General features: G+C 39.6%; 1 protein-coding gene across 7 annotated transcripts in view; it reads left to right on the forward strand.

Annotated features, from left to right (window-relative positions):
- Positions 1-23,358, forward strand: part of ANKFY1 (ankyrin repeat and FYVE domain containing 1) — a 37,649-nt gene that overhangs the window by 5,821 nt on the left and 8,470 nt on the right. For 6 of the 7 annotated variants that reach the window (XR_014230010.1, XR_014230011.1, XR_014230012.1 and 3 more), the window contains exons 3-22: positions 1,340-1,458; positions 3,781-3,916; positions 5,463-5,586; positions 7,164-7,313; positions 8,244-8,409; positions 10,528-10,732; positions 11,480-11,548; positions 12,292-12,491; positions 12,924-13,021; positions 13,421-13,643; positions 14,593-14,691; positions 15,955-16,108; positions 17,084-17,252; positions 18,485-18,603; positions 18,949-19,105; positions 20,368-20,568; positions 21,648-21,824; positions 22,258-22,405; positions 22,669-22,759; positions 23,098-23,222. Coding sequence is in view for 3 of the 7 variants with exons in the window: in XM_082328666.1 (XP_082184792.1) it covers positions 1,340-1,458; positions 3,781-3,916; positions 5,463-5,586; positions 7,164-7,313; positions 8,244-8,409; positions 10,528-10,732; positions 11,480-11,548; positions 12,292-12,491; positions 12,924-13,021; positions 13,421-13,643; positions 14,593-14,691; positions 15,955-16,108; positions 17,084-17,252; positions 18,485-18,603; positions 18,949-19,105; positions 20,368-20,568; positions 21,648-21,824; positions 22,258-22,405; positions 22,669-22,759; positions 23,098-23,222 (2,930 nt within the window). In the remaining 4 variants the exon portion in view is untranslated. Of the gene's footprint in view, positions 1-1,339; positions 1,459-1,677; positions 1,790-3,780; positions 3,917-5,462; positions 5,587-7,163; positions 7,314-8,243; positions 8,410-10,527; positions 10,733-11,479; positions 11,549-12,291; positions 12,492-12,923; positions 13,022-13,420; positions 13,644-14,592; positions 14,692-15,954; positions 16,109-17,083; positions 17,253-18,484; positions 18,604-18,948; positions 19,106-20,367; positions 20,569-21,647; positions 21,825-22,257; positions 22,406-22,668; positions 22,760-23,097; positions 23,223-23,358 lie in introns of those variants that run through there. The other variant, XM_082328668.1, reaches the window with a different exon arrangement.

Here is a 23,358-nt window from a genome sequence, read left to right on the forward strand (position 1 = left end):
TTTAAAGAAAACTGACCATCTTCACCATCAACAGAAGTAATTTTAAACTGGTCTATACCTAGTTGATGGATTAATTACATGATGTATCTTCTACCAACTGGAAAGCCCTTCTTTCTTGAAAGGATATGCCCTTGAAACCAGTTCTGTGTTCCTGTTGTGTATAAAGAAGCCTGATGAAATTGGCTGGTCTGGTTGTATGATGTAACAGGTCTTAGACAGTGGTATGTGTGACTTACTGGTATAAATTATATTGTATCTTTGAATCTCAATACAAGATTAGATTTAATGGTTTCTTTTCCATAGGCACATTAAGGATCACTTTCAATACTCTAGATCCCTTAACTGATTTAGTTCTGAGACTACAATGATACTTAGCAATTTCTTTGCTATTACTCAAAGCAATACCAACATAGTAAAGGAGTTCAGTCATGCAAGGGGAAAATATATCGTTTTGATTAAAATTTCCTTCCCCTAACATCTCTTCAGGAGCCTCCCTGAGAAAAGGCTCTGTGCCTGGCAAGAACTTATTATAGCATGCTGGGTAAAAGATTTGTTAGGTAGTGTATGTCAGAAGAGCTGGATCACTTCAATTCTGTTCAGCTTTTGAGTTTTAAAGGCATAGAATAGTGGTCTAGTTATAAAAAGAGAAAGGAAGCAAGTCCTAATGCAAGTTTTGTGAAGTAACATCTCCATATTTTGCACTTTAGTTTATAGCAGTGCTTTGATTTAGAAAATGGTCTGGAAAATACACCTACACAGTCAGAACACTTACAAGCTATGGGATTTTAAAATAACAGGGCAGGTACTTTCTAAATACAAAGGATAACCTCGTGTTAAAGGGGTCAGAATGAAATCAAAAAGTGTTCTTGACAGCTGATCTCCTGGGAACTGGGGATTCCTGGAGTCTGCCTTGTACTCAGACTACTGCCAAATATAATTTGTTCTCTTGCTGGTCTTGCCTGAAACCGTTGGTGCTTAGCTGACAGTATTAGTATGGACACTGCAGCACAAATATTTAACATCAAGATTGCTGGATTTTCCTATCTTCTACAAGAGTTCCCTTGCAGTTTATTCTGAAATGGTTAAAAAAAAAAAAAGAGAAAAACAAGCACTTTAAATATTAGTGCCTCATTGCATTTCCCCCTAGAAAAACAAGAATTGCGTCATTTGGCAACATGTTCTATTTAACCAATTAAATGTATTTTGATGTCTCAAACAACTTGAACTTAAATGTGATACCAGGACATAGATACTATGGAGATGCTGAATCCCTACGTATCTAAGCACAGAGGAAGCCTGCATTATACACGTATGTGCTTTTTTTTTTCTCTCTTATCAGTGATCTGAAGATAAAGGTTGGGGACAAGCACATCAGCGCTCACAAATTTGTCTTGGCGGCACGCAGTGATACGTGGAGTCTTGCCAACCTCGCCTCAACAGAGGAGCTGGATCTGTCAGGTCAGTCACTGCTTGTAGTATGATGCTTAGATTGCCTTTAGGATGACTGATGAGAGGGCCTGTTGGGAAAAGGTACCTTTCAGACTATACTGTCCACAAAAAGCGGTGCTTAATCCATTAATTATGGAGCTCTGTCTTTGTAACATGGTAGTACGCTTGTGAACTTGGTGCTAGTGCTAGTTAAATCAATAACCTACCTTCTTTCTCTTTAATGAACAGGGGTTGAGAATGGTGGCCTGTTTGTCTTTTCTAGAGTCAACTAAACATAATGAAAAACAAATCTATATGGAGGAGCTTGACTTCTTCCTTTCTAAGGACAGGGCTTTTTGAGGTAGTGTGCATAATTTCTCTGAAGTGTGTCATGGAAATACCTTGCTTCTTGTTACCACAGTGTGTGTGGGAAATGAATACAAATACTGATGTGTTATTAAAAAGTTATTTGCTTTGGCACTTTGATACCTTTGCAAAATAGGTGAGGAAGAGAAGTTTTATAAAAGACAGTCTTCTGCAAGATGGTGTTTTGTTCTGCTGTAGCTGTTTCTTGCATGTACTCACACTGGGCAGTGTTTCTGCAGATTGAACCTCTTGACAGGGTTTTCTTCTGTACTTAACAGTACAGAAGAGTCTTATACAATTAATTTGTGAGCAGTAAAAACAGGCATGTAGTTAAGCAGGTTTGCTGGCTGGCATGTTGAATGTTAAGCATTGGCTTCACTTTCTGCACTTAATCTTATCGTGAATCCTAAGTGCAGACAAACTGGACAGAAGCAAGTCACAGCAAGCTAGCTTTATGAGACAGCACAGGCTTTCTTGCAGAACGATTTATGGATCTTTCTGCAGCCACAAGAAAACAGGTGCCAAGGAGTTTTTAAAGTGAGTGCTATGCTAACAGAAGATTATTCAAAAAAGCTCTTATGTTAATGGCAGTTTTGTTGCAAGTGGCTGTCCGTAGCTCTTCTCGCTCCATATTTAAGCTAGTCCGAGAATCTCAAATGTAACTGCAGTCTTGCATGTTTAACAATGCAAACACTTCCTGTTACAGAATGATGCTTAAAATAAGTGCTAGTAAATGATACTTTCTGCTGGGCAAAATAATGGCATAAGGATTATGTTATGAAATAGTTGTAGCAAGCAATAAGCTGTTCCCTTAAGAACTGTCATGGCTTGCTTAAGAGGGTCTCTTAAGAACTTGCAAGCTAAGATTGCCTGAATCCTAACTTCAAAATACAGGCAGCATTTAAAATTGAGTGTTTTTAGAGTTCATGTAATCTGCAGAATTTTCTACTCTTTAAGAAGAGTAGAAAGAGATTAACCCAGGTTTTCTTGGTAGGGAGAAAATGAACTCTGATCTCTGCCAAGGCAGAGCTGCTATTACAGCTCAAGTAGGTTTTCTGACTACTTCAAGTTCAGCAAAAGATAGTTGCCTTACTAAAACCTGTTTCTTAGGAGGCAGCCTACATGCTATGCCAAGTACTGTCTGGTACTCTGCAAATAATCTGGGGCAGCCCTCCATGTAAAGGAGATGTTTTAGGATGGATATTTCAGGGTCTTAAACAAAAGAGCGTAAGGGACTAATGCTATTTTTCTAAATGAGTGGTATTTTTTGTTGTAATTGGTCTCATCTTACGTTGTAGAGTAATTCTCATCTACATCCCTGGAAGCAGGATTGTCACTATACTTCTGACTATGTGACAAAGGTCCCTGCCCATGGGGCTTATATCTCATGTCCTGTGCTGTAGGCTTCTGGTTTTCTTGCTGTGTAAAAAACATCAGGCCTGTGATCAGTGCTGTAAACACTTAAGATCTAACCAGCTTATTAAACTGAATCTTTTGCACCTTTCCTAGATACGGTTTCCAGCAGTTTTAAGTACTTTGTAGTCGTTACCAAGGTGTAAGTACCTTTATTGGAATGCAACACTTCATAACATATGGCTATAATATAAAAGAGGGAGGATTCTTAAAATTGAAAAGAGGATTTGTGCTTGTCAAGTGTAGATGTGGATTTAGCCATATGTGAGGGACCAAAGACTTTAAAAGGGGCATCACTGGCCCCTAAATATGCAATATTTGTGTACCAGATAGGAGATGTTATAGGGCTCCCTGCATTCTGCACAGTGTTCTAATGGAAAAAAGGTTTTCCTGCTTGGTGCCGACATTGTTACTAGTTTTGCCTCTGTTTTGACATTTTTGATTGAACTAAAGCAGTAGTTTCAACGAGGCTATCATGGTAGCTGTGACTTTAACAGTCAGAGGAATAGCAACTACTTGAATAGGCGATTGTTCTTCGAGTATTTTATTAATCCCTGTTGCTCCCTGTACCAGATGCTGACCCAGAGGTAACCATGGCAATGCTGCGGTGGATCTACACAGATGAACTTGAGCTAAGAGAAGATGATATCTTCTTGACAGAGCTCATGAAACTAGCTAATAAATTTCAGCTCCAGCTGCTTAGGGAAAGGTGAGTCTTGGTAAATACAGTGAATCTTCTTGAACTCTTCAGCCTTGTTTGAATAGAAATAAGATGATAGCTGCTGGCAATTGGATATAAAATTTTGCTTTTCAAACTCTTGACGTTTTCAATACTACAGTATGACATTCAGTTGATCACAGGAAACGAAGCCTTGCACTACAGTTAAACTGTAGAAGTTTTTCTCATAGATCTTATGTTTGCTTTCCAGTTCCTCTCCCAGTCAAACTAATAACCCTAATTTGGCATTAAGAGGAAATAGAGGTCAGTATATTAGTAACAAGCTCTAGAGAGCTGCAAGAAAGAAATTGTTAAAAGAGAATGCTAGGAAGGGTCAATGGCAAGTAGCTTGTGGTATTAAAATACCACAGGTGAAAAATTTTTAACTTAAATAGCTGTTGTTCTGTGCATCCTGATGGCAACTTTTCTTTGTAAAGAAGGTTAAATTAACAGTACAATGCTTTGCCATTTTGAGGAGATTATGATTATGCCGTTCTAGTAGGGGCTAGATTCTTATCTTGAATGTATATAATGCTCTAAATAACCATTTAGAGTTAATGAGAAGCCTGAATGTACAAATTGAAACCTCTCCAAGTTTTGTACAACTTAGAAGCCTTGAATTTAGTCAAAGATAAAGTACCCTTTGATGTAATAATATTTTGCCCAGGGGTCGTCTGGGGCTGTAGTGGTACATGGCACTAATTAACTATGATTTAAGTGTGACTGAACATGAAGCAAACTAAATTGCTGTCATTTCTTCTGACCAAAGAAGTTGACATCTGTAAGGCCAATGCTAAAACTGCCTTCAAGCTTTGTACCAGCTTTTGTACCATCTTCATGTTGTATTACCTAAACATTCCTTGGCTGTTGTCTGGTCATGGTAGCCTAGTGACAAGTCCACGCACAGTATGATACTAGTAATTACTAGATGTCTTGGTAGGTATCTGCACCTGGTGACAATTACTTCCATTTTTTGGTCTTAATATCTGCTTGGAGATCACTGGCATGTTTAACTTTGTCTTCATTTTGAGGTACTGGGATTTTCTTCCCATAAACTCAGCTTCACACCTGTAAAGATTAGGTGGATCTGCTGTTAAAGCTTATCCCTTCTCTTTATTAAACAAATAGCTGTATTTGGCATGCCTTTTTCTAGTTTTGGCACAAAAGCTGCTTGTGATCACTGTAGTACTTAAAGATAGACATCTTCCCTACTTTATAACAGTGAATGAACTGCAGTTTTTCCCTTGGGAGTACTAGGCTGTCTGTCTCCACTTGCAGGCTCCTGCAGTGTGTGGTGCTATATCATGGGACCTTAGCTTAGATGGGCTCTAATAGGAGTCTGCTCTTACGGAAACTGTCTTACAGGGCTTCTAATTTAAGTATGTTTGTGCTGCTTAGCCTTATAGTAAAGCAAGGCCAAGCCATTTTCTGCTGGCATCTAGAAAAAGGAGTATGTAGGACCCCGTTACAGCTTGGGAGAGTGATCACAGTAAGGCTGTTTCCTGATTACTGAGCACTGGCTTTCCTATTTTGACAGATGTGAAAAAGGAGTTATGTCACTAGTTAACGTCAGGAACTGCATTCGTTTCTATCAGACTGCTGAGGAGCTGAATGCTAGCACGCTTCTGAACTATTGTGCTGAGATAATTGCTAGTCACTGGGTAAGTACTCTCAGAAGGAAGCAAGAGGAAAAATATTTGCAGAATATAGGAATTTAATCAGTAGAATTTTGCTTAATTTACTGTCCTGTCTAACCTCAGGAGTATCTCTGGGTATGCTAGCATTCAGGCATTCCAGTTGGGATGGGGATTACATGGATTCCTGATAACAGGTCACCTTAGTCACTGAAAGTTATGCTGACCCTTATATGTTTGCAAGGAGCAACAGTGTTGATAAAAGGTGTTAAATCTGCCTGCCCTGCTGTCTGGTGTGAGTGAAGGGGCTTCTGAGGCAGGAGTGACTTTTCCCAGGACACCATCTGTCTCAGTTATCTTTATAATATGTGCTTTTGACGCTGTGTGTTGTTTGGTATTCTCTAAAATACTAATTCATAGTTATGTTTGAAACAAAGCACATCAAATGGCTCCTTCTCTAAGATTTTTTTTAATTGTCTTTAGAGGTTATGTCTGTTGTCTGTCTTGGTGTGAATGTCTTGACTGGGGGGAAATAGCTTATAGGCTGAAGAGTTGTTCTGGTCATTGGAAACACTTCACTGTAAAAAGCATCTTACTTTCCTAAACATGAGCCAAACCAAAGGGACTGTATTCTACTAAGCAAGAGGGTTGTTCATCAAATCTGGACTCTGAACTGTTTAGAAGTTCATCCGTAGTTGGTCTCTGTCTATACAGATCACAAATCCCAGGCCTGCTTTTGATTCTAAAAATAATCCAGGGAAGCCAGGGAAGAGTTTATCTTCTGTAATGGAGGGAGTGGCAAGGAGTCTTGCAACTGACTCAAAAGTTTCCTTTGCTCTGATCTGTTATTTTGAGGAAAGTTTGATTAACTGTGTAATGGATTAGCCCTCAAAGTAGGACTTGTCAACAGCAGACTAGTGTGTGAGGATTTAGGTTATTGTAAATCTAAAATGCATCATCCAGATGTGGATGTTTCTTTGTTTGGCTAATGCCAAAGCAGAGGGGAGTGCTTTGAAATGTGAATATATATATAAAAAAATTCTTGTATGTGAACCTGGAGGTCAGCCATTTTAACTCTTTCCTGATTCTGGCTCCTAACTTTTGACACTGTATTCTATCTGGACATGAGGTTGTTTAGTCAAATGAGCACTAGCTTAAACATAAAGTCTTTATATTTCTAAGTTTCTGTTTACTTTTATTCAGAGTTTTTTCAAAGTTCTGTGGAGTTGTCAGTCTTCAATAGTTGTAGGCCTTTTTGTCAGAAAACTCTTAATCTGTGATTTAAGTCCAGATAGAGAATTAGCTTAGAGACTAGATGTTAATCTACTGTAATGTCTAGTAAAATGCTAGTTTTCCATGTATGTAGACAAAAGGAAAGAGAAATTTCACTAACTGATCTTGAAACTAAAATGTAAGGTGTAAAACTTCCTGAGTGTTTCTTTGTAGTCTTAAAAGGCTCTCTTGGATTGTTCCTGCTTCTTGTGATGCTATCAAAATGGAGCTTTTAACTGAACTTGTTTTGTGAACTTCATAATTACATTGTGTGATGCCTTGTTTATAAATAAAATAGGAGTATTGCTTACCCTTTTTTTTATTGCTTCTAGGATGACTTGCGTAAAGAAGACTTCAGTAGCATGAGTGCTCAGTTATTGTATAAAATGTTCAAGTCAAAGACAGAATATCCTTTACATAAGGCTATTAAAGTTGAGAGAGAAGATGTAGTCTTTTTGTATCTTATTGAAATGGATTCACAGGTATAGTGAGACTGACTTGATCTGTTTTCTAGAATTTGGTGTTCCAAATAACTAGTTCCTAATGGCTAGTCTGAACCTTGTTATTGGATTTTTTGTCACTAATTCTTATTTGCGTGTTTATCATTGCCATAGCTACTTCTATGTATATAATGGAGGTCTAGTGGTAAAGGCTCCATAAAGACATAATCAAGTGTTATGAATCACTTCTGAAAACATCTTGCATGCAACAGACTGTATCTAATAAAATCCAATACTTGATACTGCGATGCACATTTGAAGTTCAATGGTACAATAGTCAACTTTACTGCTTCATGGCAGTTCCGTAAGCATCACTTCTTTTGAACAAATGCTTTTCCTCTTCTATTGAATGTTTGAAGCAGCAGGTATTTGTTCTGTTTGGATGAACACTCTAAACAACTAGCAAATAAGTTGTCCCCCAACAAGGGGGAAGGAAGAATTATTCAAGTATTAATTATCAAGAATTATTTAATTAGTCCTTTAAGATTACTCAAATCCTAATTGGAAGCTGAGACTGTAGTAGCAGTACTTAGCACCCTTAGCTGCTAATCCAGTTTGGATTTGAGGTATCTTGAAGGAATAATCGAATAATTCATCCTAGTACTATGTTGAATATGCCTATATAGGCAGCATCTTTTAAGAGTGTTCTAGTCTTGCTTCCTGTGAGTTAAACAAGGCTTGCAAAGAGAACTCCTGTTTTCTCATTGAACAGCCCTCTGGGTAGACTTGCATGCAGAGATGCTAGTCTTCCGACTGTTTCCCTGTGTAAGATGCACTCACCTAAATGCAACACTATCATTTTGCATTAGAGCTGAAGGTCTAATTGTGATAGTTGAACAGGATGTTAAAACATTATGTTGGACTGGTGAGCATACCTCTAACTAACATCAGTTGACTGAACTTGTGTTGTAGCTTCCTGGGAAGCTCAATGAATTGGATCACAATGGAGATCTTGCTTTGGATTTAGCCCTTGCCCAAAGACTGGAGAGTATTGCAACTACACTGGTCAACTACAAGGCTGACGTAGATAGGGCAGACAAGAGAGGCTGGAGTCTATTACATAAAGCCATCCAAAGAGGTAAGTAAATAGGATATGAAGCCTTATTAACTTGCAGTTGTTCCCGGTGTGCAATATATATGTTCCAAAGTCTATTCCTGTGTCACTTTGTAGTTGACACTTCAGTTAGAAAATTGTAGTCAAGGATGAACTTTGTCCTATTTCTTTTTTTTAAACTTAAAAACAAACTCTTATTTGGGATCTGAAAGCTAGCCTGCTGGCTGGTGAACTAAACTTATACTACATGACATCCAGAAGCAATCTAGTAGAGTATTGTCTGCTAAAGGAAGAAATGTAGGGAGGTACTGAGAATATTCTAATTTGACAACACAATGTCTTTCTGACAAATAGTTGAATCGAGCATGACAGCCTAGTCACAAATAAAGATGAAGCCTTTTTCTAGACCTGGGTGGAATGCAGCATATGCTTCTTTGTGATTATGGTTAACAACAAGGGTTCTTGTTACTGGATAGCAGTTCTAGGGGAGGAAGAACTGGCTGGAAGAAGATGAGGAGCAGGTAGAAGTGTTTCTATGCCAGTCTGAATATCTTCAAAGCTCTGGTGAATAGTAGCCCAGTTATCAGAGCGGAGTCTGAGTACAACTACATGATTATCTTGAGCTGTTCTCCACCTTAGAGTGGAAGATGCATCTTATGAGCCCTGATTGCTGTGGCTGCAGTACTCTGAAGGCTTTGGAGCAGCAGCGTCCTGGCCTATGGCCAAAGCCTGGTAGAAATCTGTAGTGAGTGCCTTGTGCTGCTAGTTGCCTGCAATGGTATCTTTGGCAGCTTTGTTCCAGAACACCAAGTACAACAGGAACCTTACCTGTGACTGGACCTCACGGGTATTGTAGTGCTACAAATTAAAAGCATAAGTTTATTTTTAACAGCAAGCTGTTTTGGACTCTTAAAAGTAGTTTGTTTTGTGAGCTCAAACTACAGCTCCCGACTTCTTCCTTTAATCTCCTGCATATCTAAACAGGGTAATGCTGGTGTCTGATCCTGTGAATGAAACTTCAGCAGCAGGAGTAGGAGACCTTCTAGGCATAGGTCAGTGTTGTGATGGCTGCAGCCCTATAAAGCACTAGAAAGATTGCAGCAGGCTGATCTTCATACTTAACACTAGGATTTGTCCTCTAGTTCTAATGTCTGCTTTCAGTCTAAGCTAGAGCTCTGAGAATGAACGCTTGCTTTTCAGTAACCAAAGCTTCAGTGAATTAATCACTGTTAACAATCACGTGTTCTGGAAATGGAGCTAAAGCAAATTGTCTGAATTTGCCACATGATTCTTATTTCTTATGATCACTGCAGAGTGGGGGAATGTCAGATATGGAAATCAGAAAATGGGATTTTGGTTTTTGCTGGCAGAGCTAATACAGCAATCTGTATTGCTTGTACAGGAGAACAGTCGTCTTTGTTCTCCAGTCTTGCATTCAGGAGAAGCAACTCATGAATATGTCTATTCAAAGTAGTCTTTGGAGTAAGGGCAATTAGTATTATCCTGAAGTCATTCTCTGCGTCGTGGTGTTTCAAGTCCAAGGTTTCATGTAGTGCAGTGGGCCTAAGTTCCGACTTCTGAGAAGCTCTCGAGAGGGAGTTCTTAGGAATGCCATGCATGGTGGGTCCTAACTGTTGAGGCCCTTACCCTATATACCATGGGGCCTAAACTTTCAAGAGCAAAAGCTGTGTTATTGCTTGTTTACGTAGCAATACTGAGCAGATGATGACTAACTTCAACTACACACTTCTGACTGATGCCCTGGAATAGTACCTTTTGTTCAAAAACTACTTGTATGTTTAGTCTCACCATTTGTCCAATTGTGCATTAAAGCAGCAATGGATTTGTCTTGATAGAGGAACTAGCAAACTCACTCTCACCATAGCAAGTGAACTAGTGTGTGAACTTGGGTCACGTGTAACCTCTGGGCAAAACACTTTTTGTTATGAAATATTTTAATCCTGACTTTGCAGTGAAGTGTTCTTGAAGTTACCTATTGCTAAGGCATTCTAAGAGCGGACGCTTGTATTGGAATGATTGTACGGTATAGAGGGAAATCATGTGTATCCATTTTCTGGACTTATATAAAGTATATATGGTTCCAGTGGTATCCATAAATAACCTTATTTTGTTTCACAAAAGGAGATAAATTTGCTGCAAACTTTCTCATTAAAAACGGTGCCCGTGTGAATGCTGCTACACTGGGAGACCAGGAGACTCCTCTGCACCTTGTGGCATCATACAGCCCCAAGAAGCATTTGCCAGATGTCATGGCAGAGATGGCACAGATAGCAGAGTCCCTCTTACAGGCAGGAGCCAATCCAAATATGCAGGACAGCAAAGGAAGGTAAATACTGGGTGAAGTAAAGTCTGTTACTAGTTTAACAGATAACACTGTAGCGATTAGATGCAGCCCACTAGGAACCTGCTCAGGTCTGTCAGCGAAGCGCAGGTGATACTGGAAGCAGGAAAGGTGAATTCACTAATCCAGTTTGAGACCTGTGGGTAGCACTCAAAGTGGAAAGCTGTGCAGGCTGAATGGTACCCTGTCATGACTAAGCCCAGATGTAGAAAGCTGAGGTGAGTTGACTGTGTCGGAGCACATGGCACACAATTAATTTGCCTTTATTGAATCACTGAACAGTAAAGCAAGCAAACTAAGATGACAAATAGTATTCCTGAAAGGTACTTCTCTTTGAAGCTGTCGGTGAAACTGGAATTATGTCAAAGAGCCAGTATCTGCAGTATGTTTATCTGAAGTGTAGGGCCTGTAAACTGCTTTGGGCTGGCAAAGAAGTACATAAAATGGTATAGAAGACTTGGAGTATATCAGCTACTCAGTTCTGACAGGTCAAGCTCTTCTTTTTCCTTGAAGGTTAGCTCTTATGTTAGCGTAAAGAGTTGCTTACTACTAGATTAATTGGAGTCGTGTCCACTAAAAGGGTAGATTGCTCTTTCAAGAAGTGCTTGTGCCCTTCTGAAAGCAGAGACAAAAGTTAGCTGCATAAATCTGTAGGGGCTTGTTGGTGACCATGGGCAAAATCTTAAGCATCTCACTTATTACTAATGTAACTGTACTTTGCTCCAATTGCAGGACCCCATTACATGTGTCGATTGTGGTCAGGAATGAACCGGTATTCAGTCAGCTTCTCCAGTGCAAACAGTAAGTCTCACTTAAATGTAAAATACACTGAGGTTACCTTGCACAGTGAAGGTGTGAAAACTGGTTTAACAACTCTTCTATGCCTTTTTGCCTTATAATAAGGCTAGCAATGGGCTTGGGATGCAAAAGTGTAAAGGGTTTGCATAACTTAAGATGCCAGAAAAATGCCAGAAGCCAAGTAAGTTTTTACCCTACTGAAACAGGAAGCAAACTGCATCTCGGTGTTTTTTTCAAAGAGGGCTAGGTGAAATAATGTAGCAATAACTTCATTTGTAGTGGAGCTAAAAGGAGTAATAAGACTCTTAAAATGTCTGAATATGTTCTTGAGTTCAGCTTGGGTGCTGCTTAAAGCTAATACAGGTGACTTCTTAGGGTGATGAAGCAGAATACTTCATTTGACTCAGTTTCTTTGTAGTTGAATTTGCAGTTCTTGTATACAATTTACTCAAATACAAGAGGATTTGCCTCTTTGTTATGTTTAGTGAGAGCCCAAATCTACCAGGGCCACGCTTCTGCTAGGAGCAATGAGCTTAAATCTAGTAGTCACTAAAAGGTGTCTGGCTTGTTTCAGAGTATTCATAAATTCTCTGAAGTAACTGGAGCTACGTAGGCTTCTTGGCAAGCGAAAGTTGTCAGCAAGATATTAGATAAGCTAGTACAGCTGTTCAGACACTTGAAACTTAAGCTGCATTGGGGACCACTTTTTAAGGTATAAATTGGGGAACATTAACTCTTATTTTTAGACTAGACTTGGAGCTGAAGGATCATGAAGGAAGCACAGCTCTGTGGCTTGCAGTTCAGTATATCACTGTATCGTCTGATCAGTCTGTAAACCCTTTTGAGGATGCCCCTGTTGTAAATGGAACCTCATTTGATGAGAACAGTTTTGCAGCAAGGCTGATCCAACGAGGCAGCAATACAGATGCTCCAGACACAGTAACAGGTAAAACAGAGGTTTGTATTTCTGTGTAGGTAGAAGGCTTGTAAGTTAATTGCTTAATGCTAACTGCACTCTGAGGAGCTGAATGAGGTTTCAACAGCATTTGCTGCATAATAAATGGTAGGTGGTAGTAGCTTTACCCAGAGTTGGAACACTGACAGGTCCCAAGCTGAGCTTGACTTGCAGGAAGTGACAGAAAATCTGGACTCCTTGCAAGGTCCTAATGTCATCTTTACAGTTTCAAAATGTATAATTGCTAAATGGTAGTGCACATGACAGTCCAGCATTGCAAGGGGACTACTAGTAGGTAGGATTTTCCTTGTTGGCTTTGAATTTTAATGTTGTAAGGTAGCGGAGAAGGTGCTAACACACTTGTTAGTATCAAAGTGTGGTTGGAATAGCACTCTATTAACAGTGTTCGTGGTTTTTCTTTAGGAAACTGCTTGCTTCAGAGGGCGGCTGGTGCAGGAAATGAGGCAGCTTCTCTCTTCCTAGCAACTCATGGAGCAAAAGTCAACCACCAAAACAAATGGGTAAATGCAGAAACTTATAGACTGTAGTCTGAAAGTTTCCTTGTTTCTCTTCAGAAATAAGATAGCAGAGATGCTATCTCATTGCTAACCATAGCTTAAAGCAAGTTGGAACACCTGCTGAGCCTTTTGCATGTTTTCAGATATTTACTAGCGATCAGACAACTGTTACATTCTCATGGCATCCCTCATTTTTAACATGCTTTTAACACTTCCTTCAGTGCCTGTTGTAATAAAGGCCTTAATATAGGCTAACTCTTGTAGCTTGAAAGTCCCAAGGAGCTTCAGCTACTAGGACACAAGCTCTTCACACCGATTCTTGTGGGCATAGTAGTTTAAAAGCTACTTCTCTTTCTGGGTTTCGTGTCTCAAGCTGTTAACCTAGTACTCTGTTTGTTAAAGGGAGAAACACCACTGCATACAGCCTGTAGGCATGGCCTAGCAAACCTGACAGCAGAACTTCTGCAACAAGGAGCCAATCCAAACATCCAGACTGCAGAAGCAGTGCTTGGTCAGAAGGATGCATCTTCTCCAACAGCACAGAATGTTTATCTGCAAACTCCCCTTCACATGGCTATTGCTTACAATCACCCAGACGTGGTGTCAGTCATCCTGGAACAAAAAGGTAGGGTTTTTCTGGTTCAGACTGTATTGATGCTGTAGTGGATCGGTATGTCAAGGTGGCATCTAAACTGTTTTGATGAACTACTAATAAAGCGTGTCTTCCTGTAAAAATTGTTTAAGTAGAGCAGTTAAGAAGACTGGCCAAACGTAGTCCTAAATTCAAATAATCTGCTTGTTAAGACTAAAAATTAATTTGCTCATAAATCTTGCTAAATTCTCTACTGTAGATAATAGACTTGAACACTGAGCGCAACATTGTGTTCTAGCTGTACAACTGAGATCCCTTTTCTCTCCACATCAAAGCATTTGCTTCAGGTAAATCCTGGAATCAAATATGGATAAAGGCACCTTTCTGTGGTGAGACTTCTGCCTCCCTCAACTCTTTCAGTAAGAGGATTTTGTACAGAGTAATGCTAGTATTGTAGTAGAGTTGAGACTTGAGTACTGAAATACTAGCAGATGACAGTTTATTAAATGCTACTAGTTCAGCTTTTCCTTTCTAGCAGCAGGAAGCAAGGCCTATTTTGTCTCCTACCATAAGTGGGATTTAGAGGGAGTAGGTGAATTGGGGAGAATATCCTCCATCCCAGGGAGCTGAGAAGGAGGGATGCTGCCACCATCTTGCAGTACAGCCTCCACTCTTCATTGTCAGAACTTGTATATGCCACTCTATTTGGAAATGGAGGTAGAAAGGGGGCAGGTTAAGTCTCTTAGCTAGAAAGCTGAATTTTTTTAGTACAAGTATTAAGATTAGGTAGCAGTAGCGATACTACCTGAATCCTAAGCAGTATCACATCTGGGAAACTGAAGGTATCATGCTCAGATCTTTCAAACTGACTGCTAAAGGAACAGCCTACTTCAAAATGTAGCATTGCTACTCCTGCGGCTTTCAATGTGCAACTGCAGGTCAAGTACAAGAATGCTCTAATTCCTTATACCTTTTTTCCTAGCTAATGCTCTTCATGCTACCAACAACTTGCAAATTATTCCTGACTTTAGTCTAAAGGACTCAAGAGATCAGACTGTGCTGGGATTGGCTCTTTGGACAGGTATGTGCCTTCAAAACAAGATGAGAACTTGTAAAGATATGGAAGCTATGATGTGGATAAGATTTTTTTTTTTTTAAGACAAAACAGGAGGTGTGTGTTCATGTCCTGGCTTGTGCTGCTAGTGAGAAGCTGTCAAGGAGAGCTTTAGATGACTCTTCAGCTTCTAATATTGGATGTTCACGTCTGACTTGCTGATAGGTTTCTAGCCCTACAGCTTCCCTTGTTCACTAGCAGGTAGCCTGGAGCCTCTTGCCCACAACTGTACTTGCAGTTCTTTGGAATTGTTCCACTGAACTCCCTGGTAGTTTTCATATCAGATCACCATATTGTCTGTTCATGGTTAACTCTGTTCTAGACGCTGGTTAATACAGTAATGCTGACCGTTACAAAAGGGAAGGTGAGCTACTTTAAGTAGCTGTTAAGGGGAATGGATCTTGAAATACTGATTCAGAAGATGCTTTTTTTTTTTGTCTGAAATGCGGAGGGGAATGGTTTAGATATTTTTGTCTGCAGCCAAGTGACTTTTCAACAGTATCAGGACATGATCAAAAGAACGAGGTGGTGTGGTCACTACTGAATCAATTTAAGTATGGTCCTGCTGAGCTGGAAACAGCAGCTGCAGGGGGGATCACTACTCATACTCTGGACTTGAGATGAGGCAGAATGCTTAGTGGTGTTGCTCTGTACAGGAGTGCTAGATGGCATCCATATGTAACAAACATCTCTACTGTCCAGGCTTTTCACTTTCCTTTCCAATTAAAGGAAACCAAAATGTAGCTTTCTCCTTACCATTGCCCTTATCTGCTTCCAAGATAAAGGAGGAGGAACTAAGCTAAACATCTAGTACAGCAACATTCAAGGGAATAGCTTATGAATGTAATACCAAAGTTAATATGTTTGTTGGACAAAAGTCTGAAGTGATACCAAGGATTAGGCTAGGTACAGTTAAGGAGGACTCTACTACATTTAGGTTGGCAGAACTAATGGGAAAGCTTTGCTGTATACCAGGCCATATCTTGTGTCTAAGCAAAACCAAAAGGACTCAGTAATCAATATTCAGTAAGCCTGTAAATGAATATTCAGGCTGAGTAGAGCCATGAGTTGGTTTAGCTCATGTATGTAAATTTTAATAGGCCCTAGCATTGATTCAGTGCCTCTCTTACTGTACTTACTGAAAATTGAAAGCTTGAAGCTGTATTTATTAATTTCAGTGTGTCTTTTATAGAACTGAAGGTAGAATACTAATGAGCTTTAACTCTTTAGGCATGCACACAATAGCAGCTCAGCTGCTTGGATCTGGGGCGTCCATCAATGACACAATGTCAGACGGACAGACTCTACTACATACAGCAATACAGAGACAAGACAGTAAGAGTGCACTCTTCTTGCTGGAACATCAGGCAGATATAAATGTCAGGTAAGATCTTAACTGATACAACACTCAACTGGATATGTATTTAGGAGTGGGTAGTGATGACTGCCTTTTGTATAGTGGCTTGAAGTTGGTTTCAAATCACGATTTGTGCATAGTTATGCGTTTGGTGTTCTTTTTATGGCACTAGTTATGGCTGAGGGATTACATATGTGAACTTGGAACTACATATAGCTCCATTGGTCAGCATGTCCTCTTGAGGCTGCAAAGGGAGGTGCCACTTAATTCTAGGTAGAACAGAATCCTCTGTAACAGACTTTCAAGTCCTAGAGACATGGTACTCAACTATAGTATAATGTCTTTGCCAGCTTGTTGGAGCTGCATGTTTTCTTAATTAGATGTAGCTCCATCTCTTCTACCATCTAAACTAATTAGATGTAGCTCCAGCAACAAGATTCTGATAAACTTGCCTCCTGAGTATCTCCTAGACAAGCTGATATTAGACTGAACAAAACATTTATCTGCTTATGTGACTGACAGGCGTCTTTGAAATTTGGTGAGCTATACTGTAATGTATGTCACAGGTACAAACTGCCTAATACTGCTGGTCTAACTTTAGTTTTTTAACAGTTGGTATTTCTGACTGTTGCTTGAAGTGTTACTACAGTGCAGACAAAGCTGTTCACTTCTGTGGCAGTAGGCTTGCTCTGAAGGAACTCTGTTAAACTAATGGCTGCACTTAAGGAAATGATGACAGTGTCTGAGCTAAGAACACTAACGTGCTTTTCAAGCTTCAGAAATTAATCACTTGCTCTAAAGTAGGGTGAGGAAGAAAGGTAAACTGCATGGTTGTGATGAAAAACTAATATGGTGCGTTTGCTCGGCTGTCGATATGTGGTCTGACCACAGCAAAAATGCACATATGAGGAGATAATTCTTGGGTTTGCCAATAAACTACTGTAACATGAGGCCTGACTTTATAATGCAGTAGTAACACACTTCAAACTGTACTTATTACAGAACACAGGATGGAGAGACTGCCTTACAGCTAGCTATAAAAAACCAGCTCCCTCTTGTGGTTGATGCTATTTGTACCAGGGGAGCAGACATGTCTGTGCCAGATGAGAAAGGAAATCCTCCTTTATGGCTTGCCTTAGAAAATAACCTGGAAGATATTGCATCAACTCTGGTAAGACTGTCAGTTGACTTAATATAGTCTCACTTTTGTGCATCTTGCTAGCAACAAAGGGCTCATCAGCAAAAACAAACTCAATGCATGAAAAGAACAGTAGTCCTATACCACTATCTAACTTCTAGAGGTTTTTCTTCACCAGAGGTTTCTTTTTCTTGGGAAGTCTTTTATAAACACTGTAGTCTGCATAGCCAAATATCTCACAGCCACTGTAATAAGAGTATAGAATACGCTATCTGGATTCCTGATTCTGGAAAGAGTAAGGATCTACTAAAAGTATCAGTCTGTAGCATACCAGACTTGTGGAATGATGGGCTTCCTGAATAAAACTGAACACCCATATTTTTGCTTTAAAGTATGTGCTGGTTTTTATTGCGTCTTAAAGTTCCATCAAGAAGGCGTTTAAAGGCTTATACTTACTTTTAAGACTGTTTACTTTCAGGCACAGGTGATCCAGCAGGAGATTTCTTAGGATACATAAGTGGACTTCCTTATGTCTCCTTTATAAGGAAGTTACTTGAAAGCTTTGTCTCTGATATCCAGTTATTGTCTGCTAGAGACAACTGTTTAAAAGCTGTGCGGATGACCTGAGAAATAAATCTTGTAACTGTACTTGACCATTTGTGCTGGTATTGGGTAAGAATCTTTATGGAGTCAGCACTGAAACTACTCATGTATTAGCCTTGTAAATAGTTTGTAAAGTGGAGTGGAACAAGTCTTATTTAAGCAACAAGTCTTATTTAAGGGCCACATTGCTCGAGTAAGTAGTTCTGTAGTAGAAGAATACAAATAGTAGAAATACAGTTCCTGGAAAAAACTATCTCTGTTTACCTGAATGTATAGGAAAGCAAGTAAATGGGCCAGACCTTTAAAGGCAATGTCTGCTGATGCTACTTGACTTGCTTTAGGTGCTTATCATTGCTGAAAGTGGGGTAACTGTTACCCAAACTGGCTTAAGACCTCTCTATTCAGAGTATATGAGTGAATATCTGAATTGTTAGTAAACACTATGTAATTAAGTATTACATAGCAGACCAATAAAATACTGGTCCAGAAGACATTAAAGTAGCTTCCTGAAATTCAATGACTGTCCCAAGAATAGATAAGGCATCTCAAATTCTATCTAAGGGCTAATGTTTCAGAAATGTTAGTCAAGGACTACATAAAGTAGTAGGAGCCTGCTGGAGATGTAAAAAAACTTCACTGTCTCATTGTGCTTCTCCTTCCAGGTTAGGCATGGCTGTGATTCAACCTGTTGGGGGTCAGGACCAAGTGGCTGCTTACAAACTCTTCTTCATAGAGCTATTGATGAAAACAGTGAACAAATAGCATGCTTTCTTATTCGCAGGTCAGACCCCATTCTAAAATACAAACCTTCTAATGTGCATGTAGATATTTTCCTGGCATAAATTAATTGGCTGCTATTTTGAGCCAGTAACAGGTATGAGCTTCACTAGACTTTTGGTGGGTGGATGGCACTTATGGAAGTCTGGCTAATCTTAAAGACACGTTCTGTCTATATTAGCATCATGTTCTTGATGACAAGAATCAAACTAAAACCAGGAACTTGTGCTTATGTAGACTGTGTCAGCAGTTGCTGGATCAGCTCTTGCAAACTTTTTTCTGACCCTTGTTTGGAACAGTTTAAATCTGGACTAAACATAATAAATTGACTGTATTATGTTTGTTTTAGTGGTTGTGATGTGAATAGTCCCAGAAAGCCAGGCCCAAATGGAGAAGGAGAAGAGGAAGCTCATGATGGACAGACACCCCTACACTTGGCAGCCTGCTGGGGGCTAGAAGAGGTGATCCAGTGCCTTTTGGAGTTTGGTGCCAATGTCAATGCTCAGGTATGTAGAGAAATTGTGCACAGTTTCTTTAAAGTTGATTCTTTGCCTCTAATGTAGTGAAAACAAACTTCCTTCTCAGCTGTGTATTTTGCTTGACAGGAAAAAGGACATCCTTCTATTATGGCTGAGCCAATGCGATGGCTGGCTGCAGTTCCACTTTCTTTCCTGTCCCTTGTTACCAGATCTAGTGCTTATCTGCCCATATGATGGGTTAATTCAGGAAGCTATACTGAAGGAAAATAATGATACAGAAAACTTCTTGCAGTGTTAGTTTTCTGATGTAACGATGGGAATTCAACTCTTCTGTCCCTAGTGTGAATTAAAGGCAGGAGCAGGGCTGTATTCTGCTGTAATTAAACGTTAGACCAGCTAGAGTGTAAAACTACAGAATACTCTACTTTGTTAGTATGTTTGGGAAGTGACTTCTGTTACTGAGTAAACTGAGGTGATGTAACTATGAGTTACACTTCATTTTTGATTACACAGTAATCCTTAAACAGAAGCTTGACAAATAGCAACAAAAGAAATGAATGCCTAACGCTTCTAGGTCCTGATGCTATTGAAAATTACATCAAAATGAATGACAGAACACAGTCACAAAGCAGCCATGGCTGTAAACTGCTGCTTGATGCAGACAAGTGATTAAACACCTTATTTGAATTTGCTAGACTTTAATGTACTGTTTGAATAACAAACATGCCTGATGCTGTTATATTTTTAATGAGGGAACTTCAAAGTGCTTCGCTTCCAGAAGACTTAGCACTAGTACCTGAGAGTCGAGCTAGGGAAATACCTGTAGTGCTGAATCTATGGAAATGATACTTCAGGTTGGTATACTGTGGTCTGTACATCGTTTTCAGATAAAAATTGAATTCTATAAATTGTTAATACTGTAAAGTATTAACATCACATACATCAAAGTAATACTAGTTTGAAAGCATTCTCTTGGAATGCTTGGCTATGGTCTTGAATGCTCATCTCTGTCCCCAAAATGTCTGACTGCATGGGAAATGTTACTCTGCGCTACTTCAATGGCTATATAGCACAGGATTGAGGTCAACCTATTTGGAGAAACAAATACCAATTTGCTTCACTTGCACTGTGAATTTGAGCTCCCACTGCAACTGTTTGGTGCCCCAGCTGAAGGCAGCTGGGTGTGTCACAGAACTAAGAACTAATAAGCTGCTTCTACTTTTCAGAGTTAGGGAAGGATTTGTGTATTCCTGAATCTTCATGTAACAAACTTCCTGATTTCCTTCTAGGATGCAGAAGGAAGAACTCCAATCCATGTTGCTATTAGCAACCAACATAATGTTATCATTCAGCTTATGATTTCACATCCAGATATTAAGCTAAACGTACGTGACAGGCAAGGAATGACTCCCTTTGCATGTGCTATGACGTATAAAAATAACAAAGCAGCTGAAGCAATTTTGAAGAGGGAACCAGGAGCTGCTGAACAGGTAAGCTGGGAGTACTCAAAGCATGCTGGTTGTCTTGCTGCACTAGTCTGTGGTAACAGGTATTCCACCAGCAAATTCTGCTTTATCCTTTTGTGGCTTTACATGCAGTGACGTTTGTCAGATGCCAGTTTTCTGTAGCAGGATTTATTAGGAAACTGTAGGTGTGTATGTGCTATGTGTGAGTAAGAACATGAAGGGCTAGTGTCTAATCAAACCTTATCTCATTTTGTCATTACTAAATTGAGGAACAGGCATATGTGTATATATAAAGAGAAAGTTCTAACTCTACTCTTGTCTTATGCTGGACTAGTAAGAAAAAAATCATCTCTTACTTAGCTTTCCTAAAGCTATACAAAATAGAAACCCTGACCTAAAAAAGCTGAATAACAGATGTTATGCTGCACTGCTGAACTATAAAACCTCCAACTGTATCTTCAGGCTTCTGGTGTGACACTTCAGGCAGCTGTTCAGGAGTTTCTTCCTACCCTATGTAAGTTTAATTACTAGTAAAGTATTTGAGTGCTTAGTGAGCTCTCATATCTAAAATGTGGTTACAAATACAGCTGGTTGTAAATATGCTTTAACATCAGCTTCAAGGCAAATATGAACAACAACATGCACTTGGTATTAAGCCAAAAAATGAATACACTTTGCATCAGTGTGGCAGGATTGCATGTTGCTTCCTTCTCAGGTCTTAACTGCCAGATTGACTCAAGTTGGTTTCATTTAACAGAGTTTATCATTAACTGCTGCTCAGTACTTACTACAACAGCTGTTAACCTTTTGTCTGTCATAATACTCTCCAGTGTGTGGTCAAGAAATGATGAGGTTATAAAGTAGAAATAGTCTGAAGCAGACCAGAGTGAGCAGTTGCAGCTGGTAACTTCTCAGTTCAGTTTATTTGATAGTCACATCTATCAAATAAGTCTCTAATGTGAAGCAGTGAAAGGAAAAAGGCTCTACAGTTCACCTCAAGTAGAGGGAGCAAGTGTCTCTTGATGAAAATATGTCCTACTACATAACAATTTGCTCTTCTACAGAAAGAATAAATTTCATTTCACGTGCCTTTTCTGCTACAGGTTGATAATAAAGGTCGGAATTTCCTACATGTAGCTGTTCAGAACTCAGACATTGAGAGTGTGCTGTTCCTGATAAGTGTACAGGCTAATGTAAACTCCCGGGTCCAGGATGCCTCCAAACTAACACCTCTCCACCTGGCTGTACAAGCTGGCTCAGAGATCATTGTGCGTAATCTGGTACGTACTGGAGAGTAACTTTTTCTCTACTTAAAAATGCACATTCTGCCTTAACGCACATTGCCTGTAGGCTGGAGAAGGCAGCTGAAGGTGACACCACCTTTTCTGAAACAGAACTCAGACTTGCATAAAGTTCCCTTAGCTTGTACTGTTAGCTGAGCTGCATCGGTAGCCTTGGTATGAGCATGTTTGATTTGCAGCGATCGCTAGGTAGTGTGGCTCACTTCAAAGGAAGAACCTTGCCTTGCACTTTCTGCAGATTTGAACATGAACACAAGTTGCAGCAGCTCAGTAATGATAGCATTTTATGTATGCTGGAGGCCTAGAAGTATCTCTGTACAGTGGAGTCTTGTGTGCTTCATTCACAGAAATAAGCTGTTGGCTAATAGCCCCGAAAACATCTTTGAACATATTCCTTCTTGCATCTTGACAGCTGCTTGCAGGTGCCCAGGTGAATGAACTGACTAAGCATCGTCAGACTGCTCTTCACTTAGCAGCGCAGCAAGATTTGCCCACAATTTGTTCAGTCCTTCTGGAGAATGGAGTAGACTTTGCAGCTGTAGATGAAAATGGAAATAATGGTAAACTTCTGAAGTTCTACAAGTAGATGTAAACGCTTCAGTAGGTCTGTTAATGGTATCTCCTAGTGGTAGAGAGAGCCCACTGAATGGGCTCACTCTTCAAAGGTGAAAAAGAATGGAAGTCCAAGAACTCAAAGCTGGTGGAAGGAGTTTTGGAGAGGGAAGGTGGGGGAAGTGGAAGGGGAGTGCTTAATTTTATCAGGCTGTCATTATTGCTGACATCAACTACTTCAGATTCTTGAAGCTTCTCTCTTATTTTTCAGCTCTTCATCTGGCAGTGATGCATGGCCGTCTAAACAATATCCGGGTCCTCCTCACAGAGTGCAATGTAGATGCCGAAGCCTTTAATATTAGGTAATTAGTATAGTCTTAACAGACTAAAAGAACCATAGTCTATTTATTTTAAAATATATGCTGGTATGACTAGATTAAAAAACCCAAAGATTTGGCTTGGATTATAGTATTTCTACACTAATTTCACAGTGAAGTGTGCAGAGCATGCTGTGTCTAAATTGTGTGGAAATGATGTGTACCAAGAAAAGGAAGTTAAAGTAGGCAGTTGTGTGTGATGTAGTGAGTTACTTAAGTGTAGCATTGTTTAAGTCTGAATCAAACTTGAAAACAAGGAGAGTTGGATGAGTAACTGTAGTGGCAAGCAGACTTTGATCAGGTTAACAAACTCTTTCCCCCAGAGGCCAGTCACCAATGCATATTTTGGGACAATATGGGAAAGATAATGCAGCAGCCATCTGTGACCTCTTCTTGGAGTGTATGCCAGAATACCCTCTAGACAAACCTGATGCTGAAGGAAACACAGGTAGGTGAGATTCAACAGCTATTAAACTTGAAAGTCACTTGAGTTGTATTAATGGTATGTCACTTTTAAAACTGGAATAATTGGCAGTAGTATGTTAAATACAGTAAGATGCAAACATTACATGGAAACTGAAAAG

The sequence above is a fragment of the Platalea leucorodia genome (genome assembly GCF_965183815.1).
Source record: "Platalea leucorodia genome assembly, chromosome: 16".
NCBI lineage: Eukaryota > Metazoa > Chordata > Aves > Pelecaniformes > Threskiornithidae > Platalea > Platalea leucorodia.